General features: G+C 33.7%; 2 protein-coding genes across 3 annotated transcripts; one reads left to right on the top strand and one right to left on the bottom strand.

Moving 5' to 3' along the window:
- Positions 1-6791: 6791 nt before the first annotated feature.
- LOC134283204 (uncharacterized) lies at positions 6792-9515 on the bottom strand. Its single transcript, XM_062765653.1, has 5 exons — positions 8990-9515; positions 8612-8789; positions 8272-8381; positions 7368-8146; positions 6792-7151 (listed from the first exon to the last, which is right to left on the bottom strand). Exons 1-5 carry the CDS (start codon positions 9366-9368, stop codon positions 6792-6794), a joined length of 1806 nt encoding a protein of 601 aa, XP_062621637.1. The 5' UTR covers positions 9369-9515.
- Positions 9516-10882: 1367 nt separating this feature from the next.
- On the top strand, positions 10883-19980 carry LOC134283200 (cotranscriptional regulator FAM172A-like). Of its 2 annotated transcripts, XM_062765650.1 has the most exons (12): positions 10938-11025; positions 11405-11489; positions 12712-12751; positions 13091-13144; positions 13561-13661; positions 13926-13991; positions 14195-14319; positions 16741-16879; positions 17608-17727; positions 18305-18421; positions 18678-18762; positions 19015-19980. In XM_062765650.1, the coding sequence occupies exons 2-12, from the start codon at positions 11469-11471 to the stop codon at positions 19260-19262; spliced, it is 1116 nt and encodes a 371-aa protein (XP_062621634.1). In that variant the 5' UTR covers positions 10938-11025; positions 11405-11468; the 3' UTR covers positions 19263-19980. The 2 variants fall into 2 exon arrangements, with proteins under 2 accessions (XP_062621633.1, XP_062621634.1); XM_062765649.1 differs by lacking the exon at positions 11405-11489 and having other exon boundaries at positions 10883-11025.
- The last annotated feature ends 859 nt before the right edge of the window (positions 19981-20839 follow it).

The following is a 20839-nucleotide window of genomic DNA, read 5'->3' as shown; positions in this document are numbered from 1 at the left end:
CTTTAACAAACTAATAACAAATAACTCTAACAAACTTCAAACAAATCATCGTAACAAACTACCAACAAATCATCGTAACCAACCAGTAACAAATCATCCTAACAATACTAAAACTACTAACAGTCTGCTTAATGTTGTGTGACGCGTCTAGTGTGTTGGTGTTAGTGTCTGTGTGCTTGTCACCTCTCGCTTTCAGCCTTCACCGCTGGCTAGCAGCAATGCGAAAAGGGAGGAATTTTTATGTCTTCCCCTGCCAGTACAAAGCCTCTCCACAACAAGTCCTATGCGATGCCTCCACGTGGAAGCAGATGGATACTGGGCACCTTTCCGTCCCAGGCTAAGTTCGCAAGGGCGCTTGGGAAGACGAATCTTGAAAGCCTTGGCTGGCTCATCATCTAGATGAGAAAACTGATCACAAGCCCGATGTAGTAGGAAACTCAATTGATATAAGTGCTGGCTATTTATGCCTATGAAAATAGAAGTGAATCGTCTTCATCTTTGTTGTAAACTCACAGTTTAATTATCTTCTTCAGAACATCCATACTTGACACAGAGTACTCTTGAGTAAATGGGATTTAAGTTTATTCAAATAAAGGCCCACACCCTTATTCAAGGGGAGATTATTACAAATAAGTGAAAAATTAATATCTTTTAAAAATCTTCTCAAGAACTACTGGGACAGGAAAGAAGACACTCAGATAGTGTACATTGAAATTTATTCAAATCAAGACCACAGGGATAGGATGAGGCTTCAATGAGGGATCAAAAAAAAAAAAAAGAATATAAAGGACACATACTTTTTTTAAAAAAAAAAAATATTCTCAAGAAAAACAAATCCACAATAATTCACACTGATATGGAATCATTCTTGGGTAGTTAAGATTCCAGTTTATTTAAATCATGCACCCCTGAGGTAGGTTAGTGCCACAATGGACAATCGATGTTTTACATTGGAATATATAGAAAAAAAACTAAAGAACAATGTCATGACTGGTGATATTTATATGGAAGCATCCTCAGGTAGTGTAGATTTAAGTTTGTTCAAATCATGACCCCTGGGGGTAGGGTGGGGCCACAATGGGGGATCAAAATGTACAGAGGAATATATACATGTAGGTAAAACTATCATATGTTCTTGGACAAATAAATCAGCATACTGTAAAATCACGTGCATGTATTTTATATGGGGTCAAATTTTTAAGGTTTGAGGAAAAAAAATTTTGGTTCGTAGGGACTTGATTTCTTGGTTGGAGAATGTTAAGTACCATAGTAATGCATATGTAATTTTATATTTCGTGGTGATCATAAATTCCTGGGCCTCTCCACGCCTCGAAAACAACGAAAATTAAAAACCCCACAAAAATTAGTGATTTCACAGCACATCTTCAAGAATTTTGAACAGATATTAAATGTTGATAATTTCTTATTTTTTAAGAAAAATTAAGAAAAAGATATTCGGCAAGTATTCATCCAAGGTGAGGTGAGTGGAATAACAAGACATCATAAAATCGGTAACTTGTCCCTTAATTATTGTACCTTAATTTAATTAGGGAGTATGAAAATAAAACAGATAATGTTAACAAAAAGGATTCAAAAAGTTGTTTATCATAGAATGGCTTAATATGATTGGTTGAGAAATACAAAAGACATATAATTATTTAATTAAATTAAGTTACAATAATTAAGGGACCTGTCTGTAGCGACTCCTTTCGGAAAATTGAGAGCAATCAAGATTTGTAATTTTTCCAAAAGACGTTGCTACAGACAGCCCACGATATATTGAATGAAATAATTGCCAGGGGTTCAACAGCAACTGAATCAGGACGCCCTGGCACTGTGAGGATGTCAATTTGCACTCTTTTTTAACGCTGTCAGTAAAATAAATGGCAATGTTTGAAAAATGACTTTTGCATACGACAGGTTGAAGAAGACACTTCAAAGGATGCATAGTGATGATGAAGTTTTTATTCAACATTGCAAAAAAGATAATTTGTAGTTTAACAGGAATTGGTAGAAACAACTGGTTTAAAATGCAAAGATGATGGGTTTTGGACACCAATATGTAGAAATGGGCAGCTACAATCACATAAAAATTGGTGGAAAAACCTGGAAAATGGCAAGACTAATAGACATTGACCTGTGATACAGGAATAGGCAGTCACAACCAAACAGGAATTGGAGGAATTAACTGGAAAACATGACTGTCAGATTAATGATGACCCTCTAAATTTTGGAAACGAGCAGCTACAGCTAGACATGAATTGAAAACCTGGAAATGACAAGATTGATGTTGTTGACTCTCCAAGATGTGGAAATTAGTATAGCCACAATTAGGGAGAAATTGAAGGAAACAAGTGGAGAAGACCAGACTATTGGACATTGTCCTTACCAACAGCAAGACTTGCCACAATGGATAAGTGTCACTGATCAGGTATCTAATATAATCAATGATCCTCAGCAAAAAAAATATCCTCTTAGAGCTATTTAATATTTCAGATACAACGGTTCTTATTTTATTTTTTTTTCTATACTTGCACAGATGCTGAAGTATGTTAACTTCTGTTTATAGTATATGTGCTTTGATGATTTGGTGATAGTGTACCCAGTTGGAGACTAGGATGAAGTCATGATGGTGTGCTTCGGCTTTGATGGAGCTCTCAGGTCTCAGGTCTGGAAACAAGTTACCTGTAGGTATGCTTTTCTGTGAAACTGTTCTTCATTCATTTTACTTTATTGGTCTTATTGTTTAATTATAACCTTTCTCATTCATTGATAGAAAATAAAAGTATAGGCACTATCCTTGTGATCATATGTGGAGAAAGACAAAGAAAGATGAAAATGCAGAAAGCCAGATCTATGAAGCACACATCCAAAACATTTTTTTTTAGAGCAGGGTGTCTTAGTTATAAGAGGGTTTGGGGTTGACCACTCAGACACATGGGTTTCTAAAAGGGACTAGTTGGAGGCTGCTTTGTCTTTTTAAAATAATTAAATCCTTTTAAAACAAGAGGCCCATGGGCCTTATAGGTCACCTGAGCATTATGCAACAACTTTCCAGTGATTAAATTTGATTCATGTTTTAAGCCAGATACTATAGCATTTTGAAAGAGGTACCATTGATCATCATAACTATACATTAAGAAGTTGATTAGTTTGGTCACTTAATACCCATAGGCAGGGTAGGGGAACAAAAAATGCATTTCAACTAATCAGTAATATTCAGCAATAATTAGTAGTGCCCCTATCACACATGAACCCCTGACCCTTAGGCCTAGATCCACACATTGCACAATTTTTGAAAAGGCATCCTTGCTTTTCAAAAATATTTGATTAATACCAAGACTTCAAACAATTCATTCATTTTCAGTATATAAGTACAGCCCCCCTCTATGGTACCCCTGACCCTGGGGCCTTGAAATTCACAATTCTGGAAGATTAGGGTCCTTGCTCATAACTATATTGGTAGTTCATCTGCTTAATACCCAGGAGCAGAGAAGAAGATTTTCTAAGAATTCATGTATTTTCACTATATAATCAATAGAGCCCCACCCTAACACCAGAGACCCTGACCCTGGGGCCATAAAATTCATAATTTTGGAAGAGGCACTCTTGCTCATCATAACTATGCACTTAGTTAGTTTATTTAATACCTAGGAGCAGAGAAGAAGATTTTCAAAGAATTCATGTATTTTCACTATATAATCAATAGAGCCCCGCCCTAACACCAGCCCCTGACCCTGGGGCCATAAAATTCACAATTTTGGTAGAGGCACTCATGCTTATCATAACTATGCACTTAGTTAGTCTATTTATTACCCAGGAGCAGAGAAGAAGATTTTCAAAGAATTCATGTATTTTCACTATATAATCAATAGAGCCCCGCACTAACACCAGCCCCTGACCCTGGGGCCATAAAATTCATAATTTTGGTAGAGGCACTCTTGCTCATTATAACTATGTACTTAGTTGGTTTATTTAAAACCCAGGAGCAGAGAAGAAGATTTTGAAAGAAATAATGCATTTTCACTATATACTTATTTAGCCCCGCCCTAGCACTAGAACCCCTGACCCCAGGGCCATGAATTTCATAATTTTAGTAGAGGACTCAATGTTGATTACAATCATGCAAACAGTTTGACTACTTGGTGTCCAGGAGTAAAGAAGAAGATTTTTAAAGATTGCATTTATTTTAATGGTTTTGGCCCCACCCCTCAGGCCCAAGGGGGGCAGGGACCATGAAATTCATAATTTTTGTTCCCCTTCACCCATGAATGCTTTGTGCCAAATTTGGTTGAAATTGGTTCAGTGGTTGCAGAGAAGAAGCTGAAAATGTTCAAATGTTAACGCACAACGCAAGACGGCGGACGAATACGAATAGTAATAGGTCACCTCAGGTGACCTAATAAATTATATATACTGCAGATGTAATAATTGTTTAATAATAAAGTGGTACATGTATTCTGGAATATACAAATTCTGTCATGATCAGCTACTGTACCAGTATGTAATATTAATTTGTATCATTAATTGATTCTGATTATTAACATAGGTCAAGATCTAGTAAATGGCAGGTGCCTACAGATTTTTAAAACTTTGCGTATAGATACATTATTGTTCCCTCTATAGACTGATTAAAATCAAAAAGGGTCAATCGGGTCTCGTTTTTTAGAAAATCGCCATCAAGCGATGGCCATTATATCACATTTGGTCTATAAATAACGTAAGAAATTCATTTCTAAAACATAAGTTTTTTCATTCTTGTCTGAATTAAACAATTCCAGAAAGCCTACAACTTTCCAAAAAACGAACACAATGAAGACTTATCAATTTACTTTATTTCAAGGTTAAACTCAACATAGGTATCCGGGTTACTTTTTGAGATATCTATGTTTAAAACTGTTCAAAACGCCTCAATTCACAACGTATTTTCGACGTCAAGATTTACGCCGCGTATAGTTATAATTTGACGTTACGTCAATGCACAGATACCGTACATGTACGTTTAAAATGAAGTTCATTACCGATTACGATTTAAATGTTTGCATTTTTTAATTAAAAAACGAGAACACTTTGTAGAAGTTTTCATATATATATTCATTTGGCTGACAACAAATTTATTTTTTGCGTAATCTTTTCTAATATTTGAATTCTATTAGTAACTCTGGGTTTTCCGTTCTGTCCTTTTTCCGAGAGGAGCAACGCGACTCCATCTGATCCCCCACGTTTATTTGCTTTGATCAAATCCTCAAGAGTCAACCCTGACCCAGCGATTTTTTCTTGCATTGATTTGCTTGTTACACTGGATAATGGTGATAACGTCGCCAAGCATTGTTTCTTCCTATGAAAGTATGTTAAACTTTCCTCCACATACGATAACGGGAAAGAAAATGATAGGAATTGCTCGAGTGGTGTGTTTTCATTACATATGAGCTCCTGGAGAACAAGTACATCACTCAAAGCGTTGTGTGCATCGTAGTCTCTCTGTAGAATTATCTTGGATAGGCTCTGTTGGGTATGATTTTCATATTCGGGATATTTTTTTCTGAAGTATGGGAGGGTATCTACAAATCCAACAACCCTTTCCCTCAAACAGATCATAGAAGTTTGATAATCCTTCATTGAAAACAAAGTTTGCATCAAAACTTTCGAATCAAAATTTTTTCCGTTGTGCGCAAAGAGCAAGGATTTTTCGGGTAACCACTGTAAAAATTCAGATAAAGTGTCCTCTAAATTGTCTGTATCTACGATTTCTCCATCGTAATACAGATTTTTTCCGTGTTTTACAATTTTAGTGACCTTTGACGCAGCGACAGAAATTTGTTTCTGTGGTAAAATGTATTTATTAAACTGTCTTTCTCCATGTACTGCGGATATTTGGGTGATCTCTGAATCATATCCTGAAAAAAAAGTACATATAATTTTGAAATATATTGTCACTAGATTTCCAAAATATTTCCAAAATACAATATAAAAGGGGAGGGGGTAGTAGTCCTTGACTGTGAAGAAGAAGCTTAACCAAACAGTAAGGCCAGATCAATTCAAACTTTAGATTCTCTTCCTAAATTGCTACAAAAATTAATTCGAGGCGGATGGGCATTTTTTTAAATTTTGAAATAAAAACGTTTCATTTTTATATAAAATTCTTACAATAATTTTACTTCAATATGGAATATAATTTGCATCTATTCTCTCAATATTTACAAATTCTTCTCTACAAAATACATGTGCTCACACCTGAAATCATTTGTCACAATGTAAATGATTTATGGAAGTAAAATCGTAAAAAGTTTAAATTTGGATTTGCTATATTAAATTGACATTGGTTCTTTTTTAAAAAAAAAAAAAGCTGGTCTGTAAGTATCAAATAAACCGAAATTATGTTCGCCATAGCAATCTGTTTAAAGTTTTCCTGTTAAACGCAAAAACATCCCGTAAATTTTTATAATGCTTTGTTGAATGTAAAATAATTATACTGTTTTTTTTTTGCTCGTTTCCCCTAAAAACTCATATCCCCCAACTGCTTTTCTCGCGGTTTTCCTGAATTTTCCACATTTAATAAAGACACATTTAAGACAAACGGGAGACAACTCTAAAAATAAACGGAGATTTGAAATCGATATACCAATGTGCAATGTCTTCTTTTCATATTGAATTCATGAAATAATATACTTGCCGACATACCAAAAAAAATGAGTAAATAAATAAATAAAAACGAGGCAACGACTTAAGAGGGGCGAGCATATAATTTCTTAGAGATTTGTGTGTGTGTTGGGGGGGGGGTGTAATTATATTTAATTCATGTATACAGCTTTACCGAATCCTGTGGTCTCCAGATCAAAAACCACCACTTCCGAATTCTTGGCAGATTCTAAGCCAATGCATGTTTGAGTTGGTGGTTCCATCTTGTCAGGAATTGTCTGTATTGAATCGGTACATGTATCTGCAACTAGGTCTACCGATGTTGAATATTGTACACCCTCCCGTATTTCTTTGGTTTTTGTACATTTCGCTTGGACAGATTTTTTTACCAGTCGGCGTCTCTTTGCGCCCTTTGTTTGTTCTCGATTTTTTTCTGCCTTTCTTTTCTTATCCATTTTATCGTTGTGCCTGATTGTGAAGTTCCCGGGCGATAAGCCGTGACGATTATGAACCTATTTTAAGAGGTATTTCATGCTTTTGTATATTATGAATTTTATGCTAATAAAATAAATAATAATACAATATCAAATGTTTTTGTAATTTGGATACGGAAGTAATTATTTTTCTTCTTTTCGAGTTTTATAAAATTTTTAAAACTTAAAATATTACAATTAATAATTCATTTTTTTAAATAAACTTAACAACCCAAGGGGCAAGCACTTCTGTACCTGACTGATGTATTTTCGACCGCAGTTTTTCTGTGATACTGCTGCTGCCAGTCTGTGTCCGAGAGAAGAAGACCCACCAAAATGTTTAGCTTTTGGGGCCTTAGTACTTATAAGAAAATTCATAGATTCGTTAGCTTGAGTGCTGCCCAAGTTTGCCATTTTCTGAGAATTTTCTGAATAATGGCAAAACATTTCTTGTAAGTCTCTCTTCAAGTCATCACCTACGAGATCTTTTCCATAGGGCAAAGATCTGTGTTTATAATTTGATGAGTCTTTTAAGTATCCACACCAATGAGAGTCGCAAAGGGAGTGATCGCCAAAGGAATGTGGAATAATTGCTCTGATGTTACTCTGCAAACCCTCTGGATTACCTTTATTTTGGGAAATTGCGTATGAAACATCTTTGAGCAAATAATTGATCGTTTTTGTAGATAACGATTTGTGCTTTTCTTGAAGTTTATAAAGCGCATTTGAAATATTTTTGCGAACATGATTTTTGTCACTTATTTTTGCTATATTAGGATCTACAGTTTTTTTCATCCTTGAAATTGTAGTTGAATCGTCATCCATAGTAATTTTCGAAATGTTAAAACCTTTGTCTTTCAAAGATTGAGCCATATCAATAGCTAATGCAGATTCCATTGCTTTTGAGCTGCCGTTGAAATTTTTATTGCAATCATGATCATCAGTTTGGGTAAATAAACATTTTCTGCAGTCCGTGGTTTTGAGGTCAAATGCGACGATTTTACCTGTTTCCATACCGATCATCGTAGCAGTTGCTTCAATGCCAAAAAAAAAAAATCAATAAAAATATATAAATGAAATATTTTAATTGAAATTGTCCTTAGGTGTTTATTTGATAATTTTTGGGAGGTTTTAAATCTGAAATCTAATTAGTAAGTACCTGAATGACTATTGTACGACCTTCCGCTTCCACGTTTCTGCCACGCAGCATCGAAGGAAATATTTATCGGACTTGTATCGTCCTCATCTTCATGATCTTCTCCTGACTTACTAAAATTTAAATTGTGAGTTTCTGTACAATTTTATTTCATCCAATTTTTATAAAAATCAATTTCTTCTAAAAAAAAAAAAAAAAAAGTGGGGGGGATGTTCAGTTGCCTAAACTATTTTTTCTCCATTTTTATTTTATAATAAACGAAAGAACTAAATCATTTTATATCTTTATATAAAAATTAGAACTCCATATTAATCATTTTATTCCAATGAATACATGTACATACGATGTCAAGTTTGCTTCCTTTAATAAAGCTTCATCGCACGATTCCTGTGTATAATTTCGCAGTGTTGCGCCAATCTCATTTTCTCTAGCCCGCAACGTGCTTGGGTGAATGGAAGGCAAATTTAGAGCGGTTAGAAAATTTGAAACTTGATAAGGTCCTAGTCCAGCATGATCCATAGCTAAAATGTTTTTAAATTAATTTCATTTTTTTTAATTCTAGTATTATTTATCAAGTTTACTATACGGGTATTCATCTCAAACATTAAATGTAATAAATAATTTGCTTTTTTAAAAAAATTTATCCTTCTTGACACAATAGAGATATCTTATTAATCAAATTTCAAATAAGATATCAATACTTTTTTTTAATTGTACAAACCTAGGCCACACTTTGTATTTACGTCCCATATTTTCATTCCCTTGACGGTGCCATTTGATCGATGTTGCTTTCCAGTATATATCTTAACTTCATTTTTACACATCTCGCATTCAATGTACAAAATACTCCCCAAACCGTACATGCGTTCTTTCTTGCAAAAATGAAGATGAAGTGGCGTTGAACAGTTCGGGCATGATTTTAACTGCTCTGATAGATATTTCAGTTCCACTATTCTTCGCCCGTCTCCCCAGTCGTCACAAATCTCCTCTTCATTCTCAAAACTAGGAATTCTAAATTTTTCGATAAATTTTTCATATCTTTGAAATTTTCCTGTCGATGTAAATCGACCCTTTTTGTCGCGAACAATTTTAGAATCCATATTTTAATAAAGCACCATGATTTTTACGTCACGAATGTAAATGTGACGTAATTTTTCGGAGATATAGAATTTCCCGATAATTTGGCAATCAATTTTTGCGGGAAACAGCAATGACGTCACAAAGATCATAACGTCATGAGATGTAATCAGAAATCATTTACTAGATCTTGACCTTAAATGTATTTATTTATATACTGATGTGACTATAGTAAATATGAATTCCAAGTACTATAATTGATAAATTTTCATGTAAATCAAGATTTGCATTTGAAGGTGTGGATTTGCATGAACATGTTAAATTGTGATTATGTATATATATACATACAGTCAAACTTCGTTATCTCGAACCTGATGGGACTGAGAAAAAACTTCGAGATATCTGAAGATTCGATCTCAAAGGTTAAAATTTTTAATACTTAAAGAATATGTGGTTGGGAATTCCAAATCACTTCGACATATCCATGGTATAGAATATGGTTTTCCAAATTTCCACTGAGATAATTTAAGCAAGAGTTATTCCCCATGGCCACTTGGTTGCTCAAAGAGGAAAATTCACTGCTCTGCCCTACAGGATGGCGGCTAAGCAGAATAACTTCTAGGCAAAATGTCAAAGGAAAACCATCTATTTGAGATACCAAAGTTCAACTGTAAATATAAATTTTAAAGGAGCAAACCAAAAAAAGACAAAAAACTTTTAATGCTGCCTGCTTGAAGTAACATGTTGGTTACCTTAATTAGGATATTTGCATGTTTCTTCAAGCAGAAGGTTCCAAGCCCTTTAAAGCAGAGGAAAAGTTTTGGTATTATATATGTTTGATTGACATATTACTGTATGTATGCTCAATTAATGTTGACACAACTCAGATCATGATATTTTTTATCATTGGAAAATATATTAATCAATTTGACATGTACGATGCAATATCAATTTGTTACTTCACTATCTAGCTGCTCTGCTTTTGAAGTGAATGTTGCGGGTCCTTCAGATTAAAAACCAATGTCCGGCCCATATGTCACTTGCAGGAGTTAAACTGGCACGATAAAGGATCCCTCAACATCATGCACTGCTCAATGCCAATGACTGTTTGAAGCCCTTCACCAGTATATGGTACATGACAACTCTATGTATGAATGAAAAATTCTTAATATTAACAGGAATTAACCTAAAACAATTAACATACAATCAATCAAGCAAAAGTTATTAATATTAATTGGCATATTGCATGAGGTTAATTTAGTTTTTGCAGACAATTAACATATCAACAGACAGACAGACAGACGGACTAACATGACAAAACCTTTATCCTGAATCTTTGATTTCTTACTTTGATTTTCAATGTTTGAAAGCCGGGAACAATTAATAATGTAGGAGGGGTTTGAAACAGCGCTCTAATCATGCTTGTAGAAATGATCAGTGTGTAACGTGATGGAAAGCTAACCCGAGACCTTCTGACAAACGCCTTGCAGAATAAGTCCAGGTACGATCTACTTTTCTATTTTATCAAGAGTTGTCTACCTTATGTCTAGGAAACGCAAAAAAGAAAGTAGACTAAATATTCGTCGTGGTTATGGATTTCCAGAAATCTGAGTTTCTTTTTCCATGAAAGCATATTACAGGCATTTTGAAGCAGGCATCCTTATTTTCTTCACCTTTAATGTAAGTGATAAAACTTAAAAACAGCTGTTACTTCTGCTGCATATGTGATGCCAACCAGTGTTTTATGTGACTTTTTTTTTTTTTTAAATAAATACGAATAGTTGTTATAGTTCTATTCCTTGAACATGACAACCAGTCAAGAACTTAATTTTATTTTAATACATTTTGAGAAGATGGTCTGCAGTGTACTTGTTTAATCAAGTTTTAAATCATGTCTATATGCCATATTCCTTAAAAACATTGCAAGAAATGACTTCAGTTTACAAGTGTACAAATTTTTAGGTTACTTGTACTGTCAAGACGAAAACTTTAATGAATTATTGCTAACAATGAATTCAATATGTACCAAATTTATATGGGAGGTAAATTAATTTTTTAGACCTAAGTTCCTATACCATCAGTGGGGATACCATGCAGTAACCCATGTCTCAATTCTAGGTCCAATGGGAAATTTCTTCAGAAAGGTACATGGCTCATTATACAACTGTTACTATTTGTTTGGCTAAAGTGAGTTACTCATTTAGCATCCTTGCAATGCCAGGAGGCTGGAGTCAACATGTTGCCGTTGGACCCTTGGCAGATTTAATTCAATGATCGTGGGCTTACTGCAGTGGGGTCTTTCAGAAAATGACAAATCTTGATTTCTTTTCTTATCTCTCAACAATCACATTATGCCATTCTATGATAATCAACTTGTATTTAATGCATTTGAGATTTCAGCTGAATCCTTTCTGTTTACATTTAACTATTTATGAAAGATTTAATTTGATTGGTGCTTCTCAAAAAGAGAAAAGCTAAAACCCACAAATATTGAATGAAATTTGCTTAAGGGATCAAAGAGCAAACTGATATTATCTTCATTTGAAATGAGTAATAATGATAAATTTGTCAACTGTGGAATGCAAGAAATTTTCAAAAAAAATGTTTTACTATCATTCCAATAACAGCTTGTCACTTTGCTTGATCGACCGTAGCAAAATTTCACAAAATGATTACCATATGAAACATAGTTTGGATGTTTAATTTGAATGAAATCAATGCTACTTTGCATATGAAATACAGAATCCAACAATATCCCGACAACACTGGCCAAGCATATTGAATGATTATTTACCAATGCGGTATTTATGTCAGCAGTAACGTTTTCAGTCAAAGCCTGTTTTCCGTCCTCATAATAGCACGTGTCAAATCTTTGTTGTGATTTGACCGAATGGAGTTAATACGTATGAGAAAATTAAAAGGATGAAAGAAGTAAGGTTATACTCTGCTACTATTATACTATATAGTGATCAATATAATCTTTTTAAGGATTAAAATTGCTTTGCCTGTCCACAAGCGGTTATTGTTTACAGCATTCTCGTGAATGCATCAATCAATACGATTGGTCAGTATTGTAAGTGGTATTGTTGGGTTATGTATTTCATATGCAAAGTCGAATCACTTTCATTGAAATCAAACATCCAGTTGCTTAGTAATCAACTTTTATTATCCTGCTTAATCTAGCAAAGTGACACACTGTTACATGTACTGGAATGATAGTAGATATGCACTTTATCAAAGGGAGAGAGTGAATATTAATTCATTAATGCTCCACAGATTCATAATAGTTATATTCAAAATATGAAAATAATCTATCAAGAAAAAACAGATATGACGATTGAAATATCTATTTTTCTCCATTTGCAGCTGAAGGCATTCCTGATGGCTGACGCAAAAGAAGATGATGGTAGGAAAGCATTTTGATTTAGTATTTTTATGATTTTTGAAATTTATTTTTTAGTGTAGATGAAAGCCAGTTTTACTTTATTATGAGCATAAAGTCAGTGTACATAAATATTAAATTGAAATCAGTTTATAAAGAATTCAGTATAAAGTGTATGCCATAGAAATTTACCTACTACCAACTGGAGTGGAAGGGGGGCTTAATTTTCTTTTCATCGTGTAAAAGTTTTTGTAGATTCTTATCTTTGAGAATTGAAACCTTTTTCTGAAACCATCAATGATGTATGTGACCAAAAGCCACTAAGAAGATGTAATGTTTGAAGTGTTCAATTTTATTTTATAGGAAAATATCAGTTCCCCAAAACTTTGGAGGAATTTGGCTACTACTTTAACAAAGGTAATTTTTAGGTACATTGAAACACGCTCATAGCAAACATGGTTATAATGAATTAACACTTAAAGTAAAGTGATTTTCATTAATTCCCCATGACTTTAAAATAGATAGCAAATTACGCCTACAACAAAGCAAATCGTTCGTCATTGGCACTTTGTTATAGGTGTGTTTTTACTGAACACAAAAGTAGTGCCTTTATATAGTAAGATGTTTTGCAAATAATAATACTAAATGTTTGTAAGCATTCTAGGTTAAATAATTTTGAAATAATTACTAATATTTACTGTAAAATTCAGTTTTCATTCATATACATACAACATTAGTATTGTAAGGTAACTAGTAAACTATGATGGTATGTTTTAAATGTATTTTGATATCATCAACTTTTTCTCCCTATATAGCTTTTAATTTTTCTTCAGATGGAAAGTTGAGAGATGTGAAGACAGAGGAGCCGTTCAAATTTGTAGTGGATGAAGACAATCATAAATTCAACCAGAAGAGATATGAAGCTTTAGGCAATGTAAGAATATTATTTAGAAATAAATGCAGTAGACTAATTAACATAAATATTTTATATAGACTTAAGTTTTAGTCTTTTTGGCTGCTATATCAAATTTGATATGATTAGATGGCAAGATAAATGATTATAAAAGGTTGCACTTTGGTACACTTGTTATAATGATTTGGTCTAGAAGGAATATGATAAGTTTGCATGGTGAAGTCAAGAGATACAGATCATTGAGTGTAGGTCATTTGACTTATTTTGATTTGTTTTACTTTACAGATAATAACTGAATATGTGTATCAATTACTAGAAGACAAACATAATCTAAAGAAATTCACAATTCCAGTGAGTATGACAACCAAATGCATGAATATAAATGGGGTTTTGAGTTAAAATTTTCACACTATCTTTATGTATGAAAAAATGATATAAAATTGGTGAAAGATGACTGTTTAGCAATCTTCGGTTGAGAGCATATTAAGCATTGTCCATTATTCCTTTGACAATCAGATTACTTCTACCTACTGTATTTTCTGTGTTGTGTACAGGTGGATGCGGAGCCTGATGAGCCCACTTCTTTCTTCTACATGTCTGAGGATGCCCTCGACAAAGACAAACTTCTGATCCTGATTCATGGCAACGGAGTGGTAAGAGCAGGACAGTGGGCCAGGAGGTAGGTTAGGGGTCAGGTTACATTTCATAGGGAATTGCTGAAACATTTCCCTGATTCTTCAGGATCCCTCCATCTTTAGGTCACCTGAGTAAACTCAGGTGACCTATTGCTATCTGTTTTCGTCCGTCGTCGTTCGTCGTGCGTCGTGCGTCGTTCGTCGTGCGTTAACATTTGAACATTTTCAGCTTCTTCTCTGCAACCACTGAACCAATTTCAACTAAATTTGGTACAAAGCATCTATGGGTGAAGGGGAACAAAAATTGTGAATTTCATGATCCCTGCCCCCCTGGGGCCTGAGGGGTGGGGCCAAAACCACTAAAATTAGTGCAATCTTTAAAAATCTTCTTCTTTACTCCTGGACATCAAGCAGTCAAACTGTTTGCATGATTGTAATCAGCAATAAGTCCTCTACCAAAATTGTGAAATTCATGGCCCTGGGGTCAGGGGTTCTAGTGCTAGGGCGGGGCTAAATAAGTAGGTAGTGAAAATGCATTATTTCTTTGAAAATCTTCTTCTCTGCTCCTGGGTATTAAATAAACCAACTAAGTACATAGTTATGATGAGCAAGAGTGCCTCTACCAAAATTGTGAATTTTATGGCCCCAGGGTCAGGGTTCTGGTGTTAGGGCGGGGCTCTAGTGATTATATAGTGAAAATACATTAATTCTTTGAAAATCTTGTTCTCTGCTCCTGGGTATTAAATAAACTAACTAAGAACATAGTTATGATAAGCAAGAGTGCCTCTACCAAAATTGTGAATTTTATGGCCCCAGGGTCAGTGGTTCTTGTTTTAGGGTGGGGCTCTAATGATTATATAGTGAAATGTATGAATTCTTTGAACATCTTATCCTTTGCTCTTGGTTAATATGCTAATGATCTAATTACATATCTGGGGCCAGGATTTATTTTATTTTCAGTTTTACAAACTCCCCGCTCAAGGTTTTGAACTTTTAGAAAAAAAAAAAAAAAAAAAATTCTTTCGGATGTCAAATTTGAGTCGGGATCGAGATTTCAAGTTTACGAACTCGCACTTCCGGTTTTTAGACCTGAAACGGCGGGTAAATAAAGCTAGATCCAAGAATTTGGCATGGTTTAGTGTAAAATTCATCGATAAGAGTGCCATTCAAAACGTTTCACCCGTTCAAAGGACAAATAAAATGCTGACGACTTTGTTGCACAATGACATGCTGGTGAGATAATTATGTATTCGTTTCAAAAGTAACTGTAAATTATTTTCCTCCCCCAGGTTTTAAACTGCCCGTGGTAGCTATTACATATTGCCAGGGACATTGTTTAGGTCTCTGTTATAGCTTACAGTCTAAGCATCATTCTTCAGAAAATTGTTGCTTATGCATCAGATGTAATGAATAAAACTATGGGAGAAGTGAAGTCCATTTGAGGAAGAAATAAACAATAACCTGAAGTGAAGAAATAAAAAAGAATTCAACTATTAAAAGGCAAGAATATACAAATATATGTAGTATCATTTGTATCAGCCAGAAAAATTATTTTACACTTAATTGAAAAAATGTTGACCCTACTCCCCAATACTTCCTGTCTGTTTTATGATAGGAATTATAATTTTAGGCATCAAGTAAATTTTAGAACAATGTCTACACATTCACCTAACACATATTAAGAAAATGAAGATGTATTGAAAGACTTTTAAAGAACTGATTTTTAAAAATATATTTTGATCAACATCACAAAATTTATATAACTGGCCCAAACTGGCAGATGATGAAATAAGCAATTAAATGTTCTACTTTCCTATTTGTAAGCATTATGTGTCCAGTCGTAAAGAGCCTATTAGGATAGCATAAAAAAAGAATGTACAAATGTTAATAATTGATTTATCAAAAAAATTTATTTCCTTTTCCTTCGGGACTTTTTTATTCTCATGTTCATAACTCAAACCTAAACATAAAAAAAAATGCTGGCCTTATAATGAAGAAAGGGTCCTCTTTCAAAATAGATAATTTCAGGAGTGCTGGGTCAGGGGTACCAAGGGGGTACTTTGACTAAAAATAAATTAATGCTTTGAAATCTGCCCTTTGATAAGCAATGGTGCCTCTTTCAAAATTTGTGAATTTCATGGCTTTTGGCTTAAAACATGAACCAAATACAATCGCTGGAAAGTTGTTACATGATACTCAGGTGACCTATAAGGCCCGTGGGCCTCTTGTTTCATTTTACAGTCATATTTACTGGTAAACAAAATAATCAATTTCAGGATGTTGTACAATTCAGCTGTTATAAATGTTTGTTGAGATCATGAGATCATATTTATTTTGACCTATTCAAGTCTACCTTAAATTATTAGGTGCTCTGTGCCCCTATTAAATTCAGCAAATAAATTGTTGAACATTAGCTGCTTAGATATATGAAAAAAAAGTATTTCAGAATTTGTGATATTTTACAGACTGATCATTAATGATTGTCTGGACTCGGGGACACAGCTTCCTTTCATTGACTGGGGAATCAAGGAGGGATATGGAGTAATTGTAGCCAACACTAATTATAACAAAGCTAACGATGACAACGATGGTGAGGAAATCAGGGTGAGACATGCAATTAAACATTCATCTAATGCATAACAAATCAAGCAAGAGTTTGCTCCCTTTAATGCATTTTTCCCAGTTGCTCGACTTGTAGATTTCACATTTCCAAGCAGCAAAAATTTGTGCAAAATTCTACAATCTTAAACTTTAAGTTCAAAAATTGAGTTTGATATTTACTGATAAAATATAACAAATTTCTATAGTGAACACAGCTCAAAATCAAATCAAATAAACATCCTCGGCTCAAGGTTCACAACTGTTGTATTTTATAGTCTTTATTGGAATAAACAAGACAACAAAGGCTTATTGAAACAAAAATATTAAAAATTTCCTTTTGCAAGTTCAAAATATCCATTTCACATTTGTGCATTGTCCAATAGTCTTTCATACCATTCTTATTCTCAGTTATTCTTCAACCTATTGCCAGGGTATGGCTGGTATCCATTCTACAAGTGAAAGTAAAATGGTCATTAGCCTTTTGCTAGCAATGAAGGCTTCAACCATGGAAGCATAAAACATTATATGAAGTACATTTTGTAAACTCAGAATTACCACTGCATGAGCATTGTTTCCCAATTAGATCACTTCACAACCGGTCAGTTCAAAGACTATAAACCATTTGCATAAATATGGTATACGTTGACTAATCTACCCGTATGGATATTATAATAAACGTATTAAAGTAAATTGCATATACCACTGCTTATACGTGTATTTTTCCTTGACAGTGCAGTGAAAGTCCAGAGGATCACATGGAATGTGTATGGAAAAATTTTGTACAGAAATCTAAAGCTAGTGCCATAGGGATAGTGGCTCACAGTTACGGCGGAGTTGTCACACTTGATCTGGTAGAAATTTAATATTTACTGAAAATAATATTCAAACTTGTTATTGTAAATTGATTTGGAAAGGGTAGATTATTGAGAGAGACAAAGAAAACAGGGATTTAATTGACATTACCTGTATTTAAGGCACTTCTGACCAACCCTGTCTAGCAAGTGAGTGGTTCGGTCATGTAAAGTGTACATGAACTAGATGGATAACTTGTGTCATAAAATAAAGGTTAAACTCCATTTCAATCTTTCACATAAATGATCTAAAAACTTTCACAAAAAAAAAGAAATCTCTTATTTCTCCTAAGCCATAATTGTGTGAAGAAGAAAAAAAAATCCCGCATGACACAAGTTCACTGTTGAAACTTCTGTATCCATTATTTTAAGATATGGTATATAAAAAGTTACACATAGTATAATTTTGAATTAATATTAACAATAATTATTCTATTAAAGTTTGTTGAATGTTCCTTAAGGCTTATACATGTAATACTTGAACATCTCGATGAACTCAACTCAATTGGCTGGGATAAATATTTTATGAAAAACTTCAGAATGATGTAAATCATTTACACCATCTCTATCTATTCAGGCTATTAACCACATAGATGAGTTTTCTAAGCGAGTGTTTGCTGTGGCCCTGACAGACTCAGTCCACAGCTTTAGTCATCAGAACGGAGATGAACGGGTCATCGAGTTCTACAGACAGGTAAGACTTTGGAAATAAAGTTCCCTAAGATTTGAAAATTATATAATAGTATTTGATATAGATTCCACAGAAATCACAGTTACATAGAAGACAATATTAGGATTAGTTTGATTTAAAATTCATTTTTTGAAAAAAAAAAGATGATATTTACATTCTAACAGAAAATAAACGGAAAGCACTTTTAAGTGTTTTTCTTTAAAACTACTCATTGTCATCTTGGTAACTTGCTGACTTCTGATTTCTTTGACATTTACAGCGTGGTAAGAACTGGGCCTCATGTCTGGACGAGTTAGACACTCCCCTAGAGAGCCAGTCAGATTTCTGTCCCACGGTGGCAGCAGGTAAAATTCTGTAATCAGTTATTTCTTTGGGTTAATTAATGAGTTCTGCACTTTTCAATAAATTGTACTTGTCTCTACATATATGTGTCCTTCAATTCTTTTTAAGTTTTCTCTAGAATTAAATTTTTACTGTAGATTTAATTATACAATGTACTACATAAAAGAGAGGAGCTGATATGCCATACATATCACAATATTTATTCAGTCAAATCTTTATTTAAATTAAATGATGGAAATAATTGTTCCATTCAGGTACAGACAAACATGAATACACAAGCTACAGCAGCATGCCTTCCATTTTCAAATTTTTGACTGAGAAATACAAAGAGATGACAGAACCTTCAGAGGAGAAGAAAGAAAAGACAGAAAACTCAGAAAACATGGCCTCTACAGAGAAAGGTTCAGAAGAGGAAGCAATGTCACAGGATGTAACAGCCAGTCAGATTGATGTAGAGATGAACTCACAAAATCCTGAAGAAAGTATGAAAGATGAACTTTGATTGGTCATTGATGACTTGTGTTAAATATTCATGAGATATTTATTTTGTGCATCAAATTGTAATTAATTGCATTGCTTTATGTTGTTTCATGCATTTTCATACTGTGTGATGTGACATAACTCTACATTTTGTCGGGAATTACTTGACACTGGCATTTTTTCTTTACATTTCAGAGCTTAAAATGAATGTATATATTATTACAAAATACATTGTTTTTATTTTATAATACATACCGTTTTTTAATATATAATTATTTATGTAAATATTTTTTAAAAAAAAAAAAAAAAAAAAAAAAAGAGTGAGAGAGAGAGAGAATATTTTTGTATTTAACGAAAAATAAGTTCTGCTGTTTTTGAGAAATAGTATACTTCTTAAAATTAAAAATTAAATAATTTAATTTGAAAAAAAGGATGATAACTAATTTTTAAAGACAAAAATCAATACATCTCTATTGCTTTTGGAAGTCATCTATATGGTGTATTATATTATCTGCACACTTTTTCAAATGATTGGATTGAGAAACATGCATGTTAAATGCAAACCTTTTGTTAATTCTTGCTTTGTGTCAGGAATTTTTTTTATCATCTCGTGTCACTTGTGCAGACCGGGGGTCTGAAATGCATGAAATTACTTGAACATGTAAATTTTTCCACGTATGACCATTACCATTACTTTCATTTTAGAAAGTAATTTATAAAATCATGATTACTTTTCTAAACTTATTGATTTCTTAACACACTGTATTTCAGATTAAAACAAGAGGCCCATGGGTTACATCACTCACCTGAATACACTGGCTAGAAAAAGGCAGAAATCGTTTAGTATTGAAAAGGTTAACTAAGTATAAAAGTGATCACATATATACAACCCCCTCTCCCTGAGAAAGATGTATTGAAAAAGTTAACTAAGTATAAAAGTGATCACATATATACAATCCCCTCTCCCTGAGAAAGATGGGGAAGGACTTGATTTGATCACTCATTGTGGCCCTTCCCAACTCCCAGGGGTGGTAATTTGCATAAACTTTACACTACTTGAGGATGCTTTTATATAGGTATAATCACCAATCATAGCTTTGTGTTCTTGAGAAGATTTTCCCAATATAATTCTATGTAAATCTTTGTTCACTCATTATGACCCCCTCCCTAGCCCAGGTAGTCATGATTTGAACATTCTTGATCTACACAACATGGGGTGTTTCTTTTAAAATATCACATATTATGGCTTTTCTGTTCTTGAGAAGGGTTTTAAAACATTTGATTGCCCACTGTGGCTTCATCCTAACCCCAGAGATTATGATTTGAATGAACTTGAAGGTATATTTTGTCAGGAAGCTTTCCCCTAAGTTTTATCAATTCTGGTCCAATGGTTCTTAAGAATTATTTTGAATACTAGTACCCCCACCCAAGTTGCACTGTTTCTTAGTTATCTTTCCTTGGAAGACATTAGTCAATATGGTTCTTCATTTGAACAACCTTGAATGCCCTTTACCCGAGGATACTCTGCCAAGTTTTGTTGAAATTGGTCCAGTGGTTTTTGTGAAGAAGATATAAGAATGTGAAAAGTTAATATCATGA

Source organism: Saccostrea cucullata, unplaced genomic scaffold (assembly GCF_032062105.1).
Source record: "Saccostrea cucullata isolate Sc308-1 unplaced genomic scaffold, CSIRO_AGI_Scuc_v1 ctg1429, whole genome shotgun sequence".
NCBI classification, from domain to species: Eukaryota; Metazoa; Mollusca; class Bivalvia; order Ostreida; family Ostreidae; genus Saccostrea; species Saccostrea cuccullata.
This window is presented reverse-complemented; position numbering and strand designations above follow the sequence as displayed.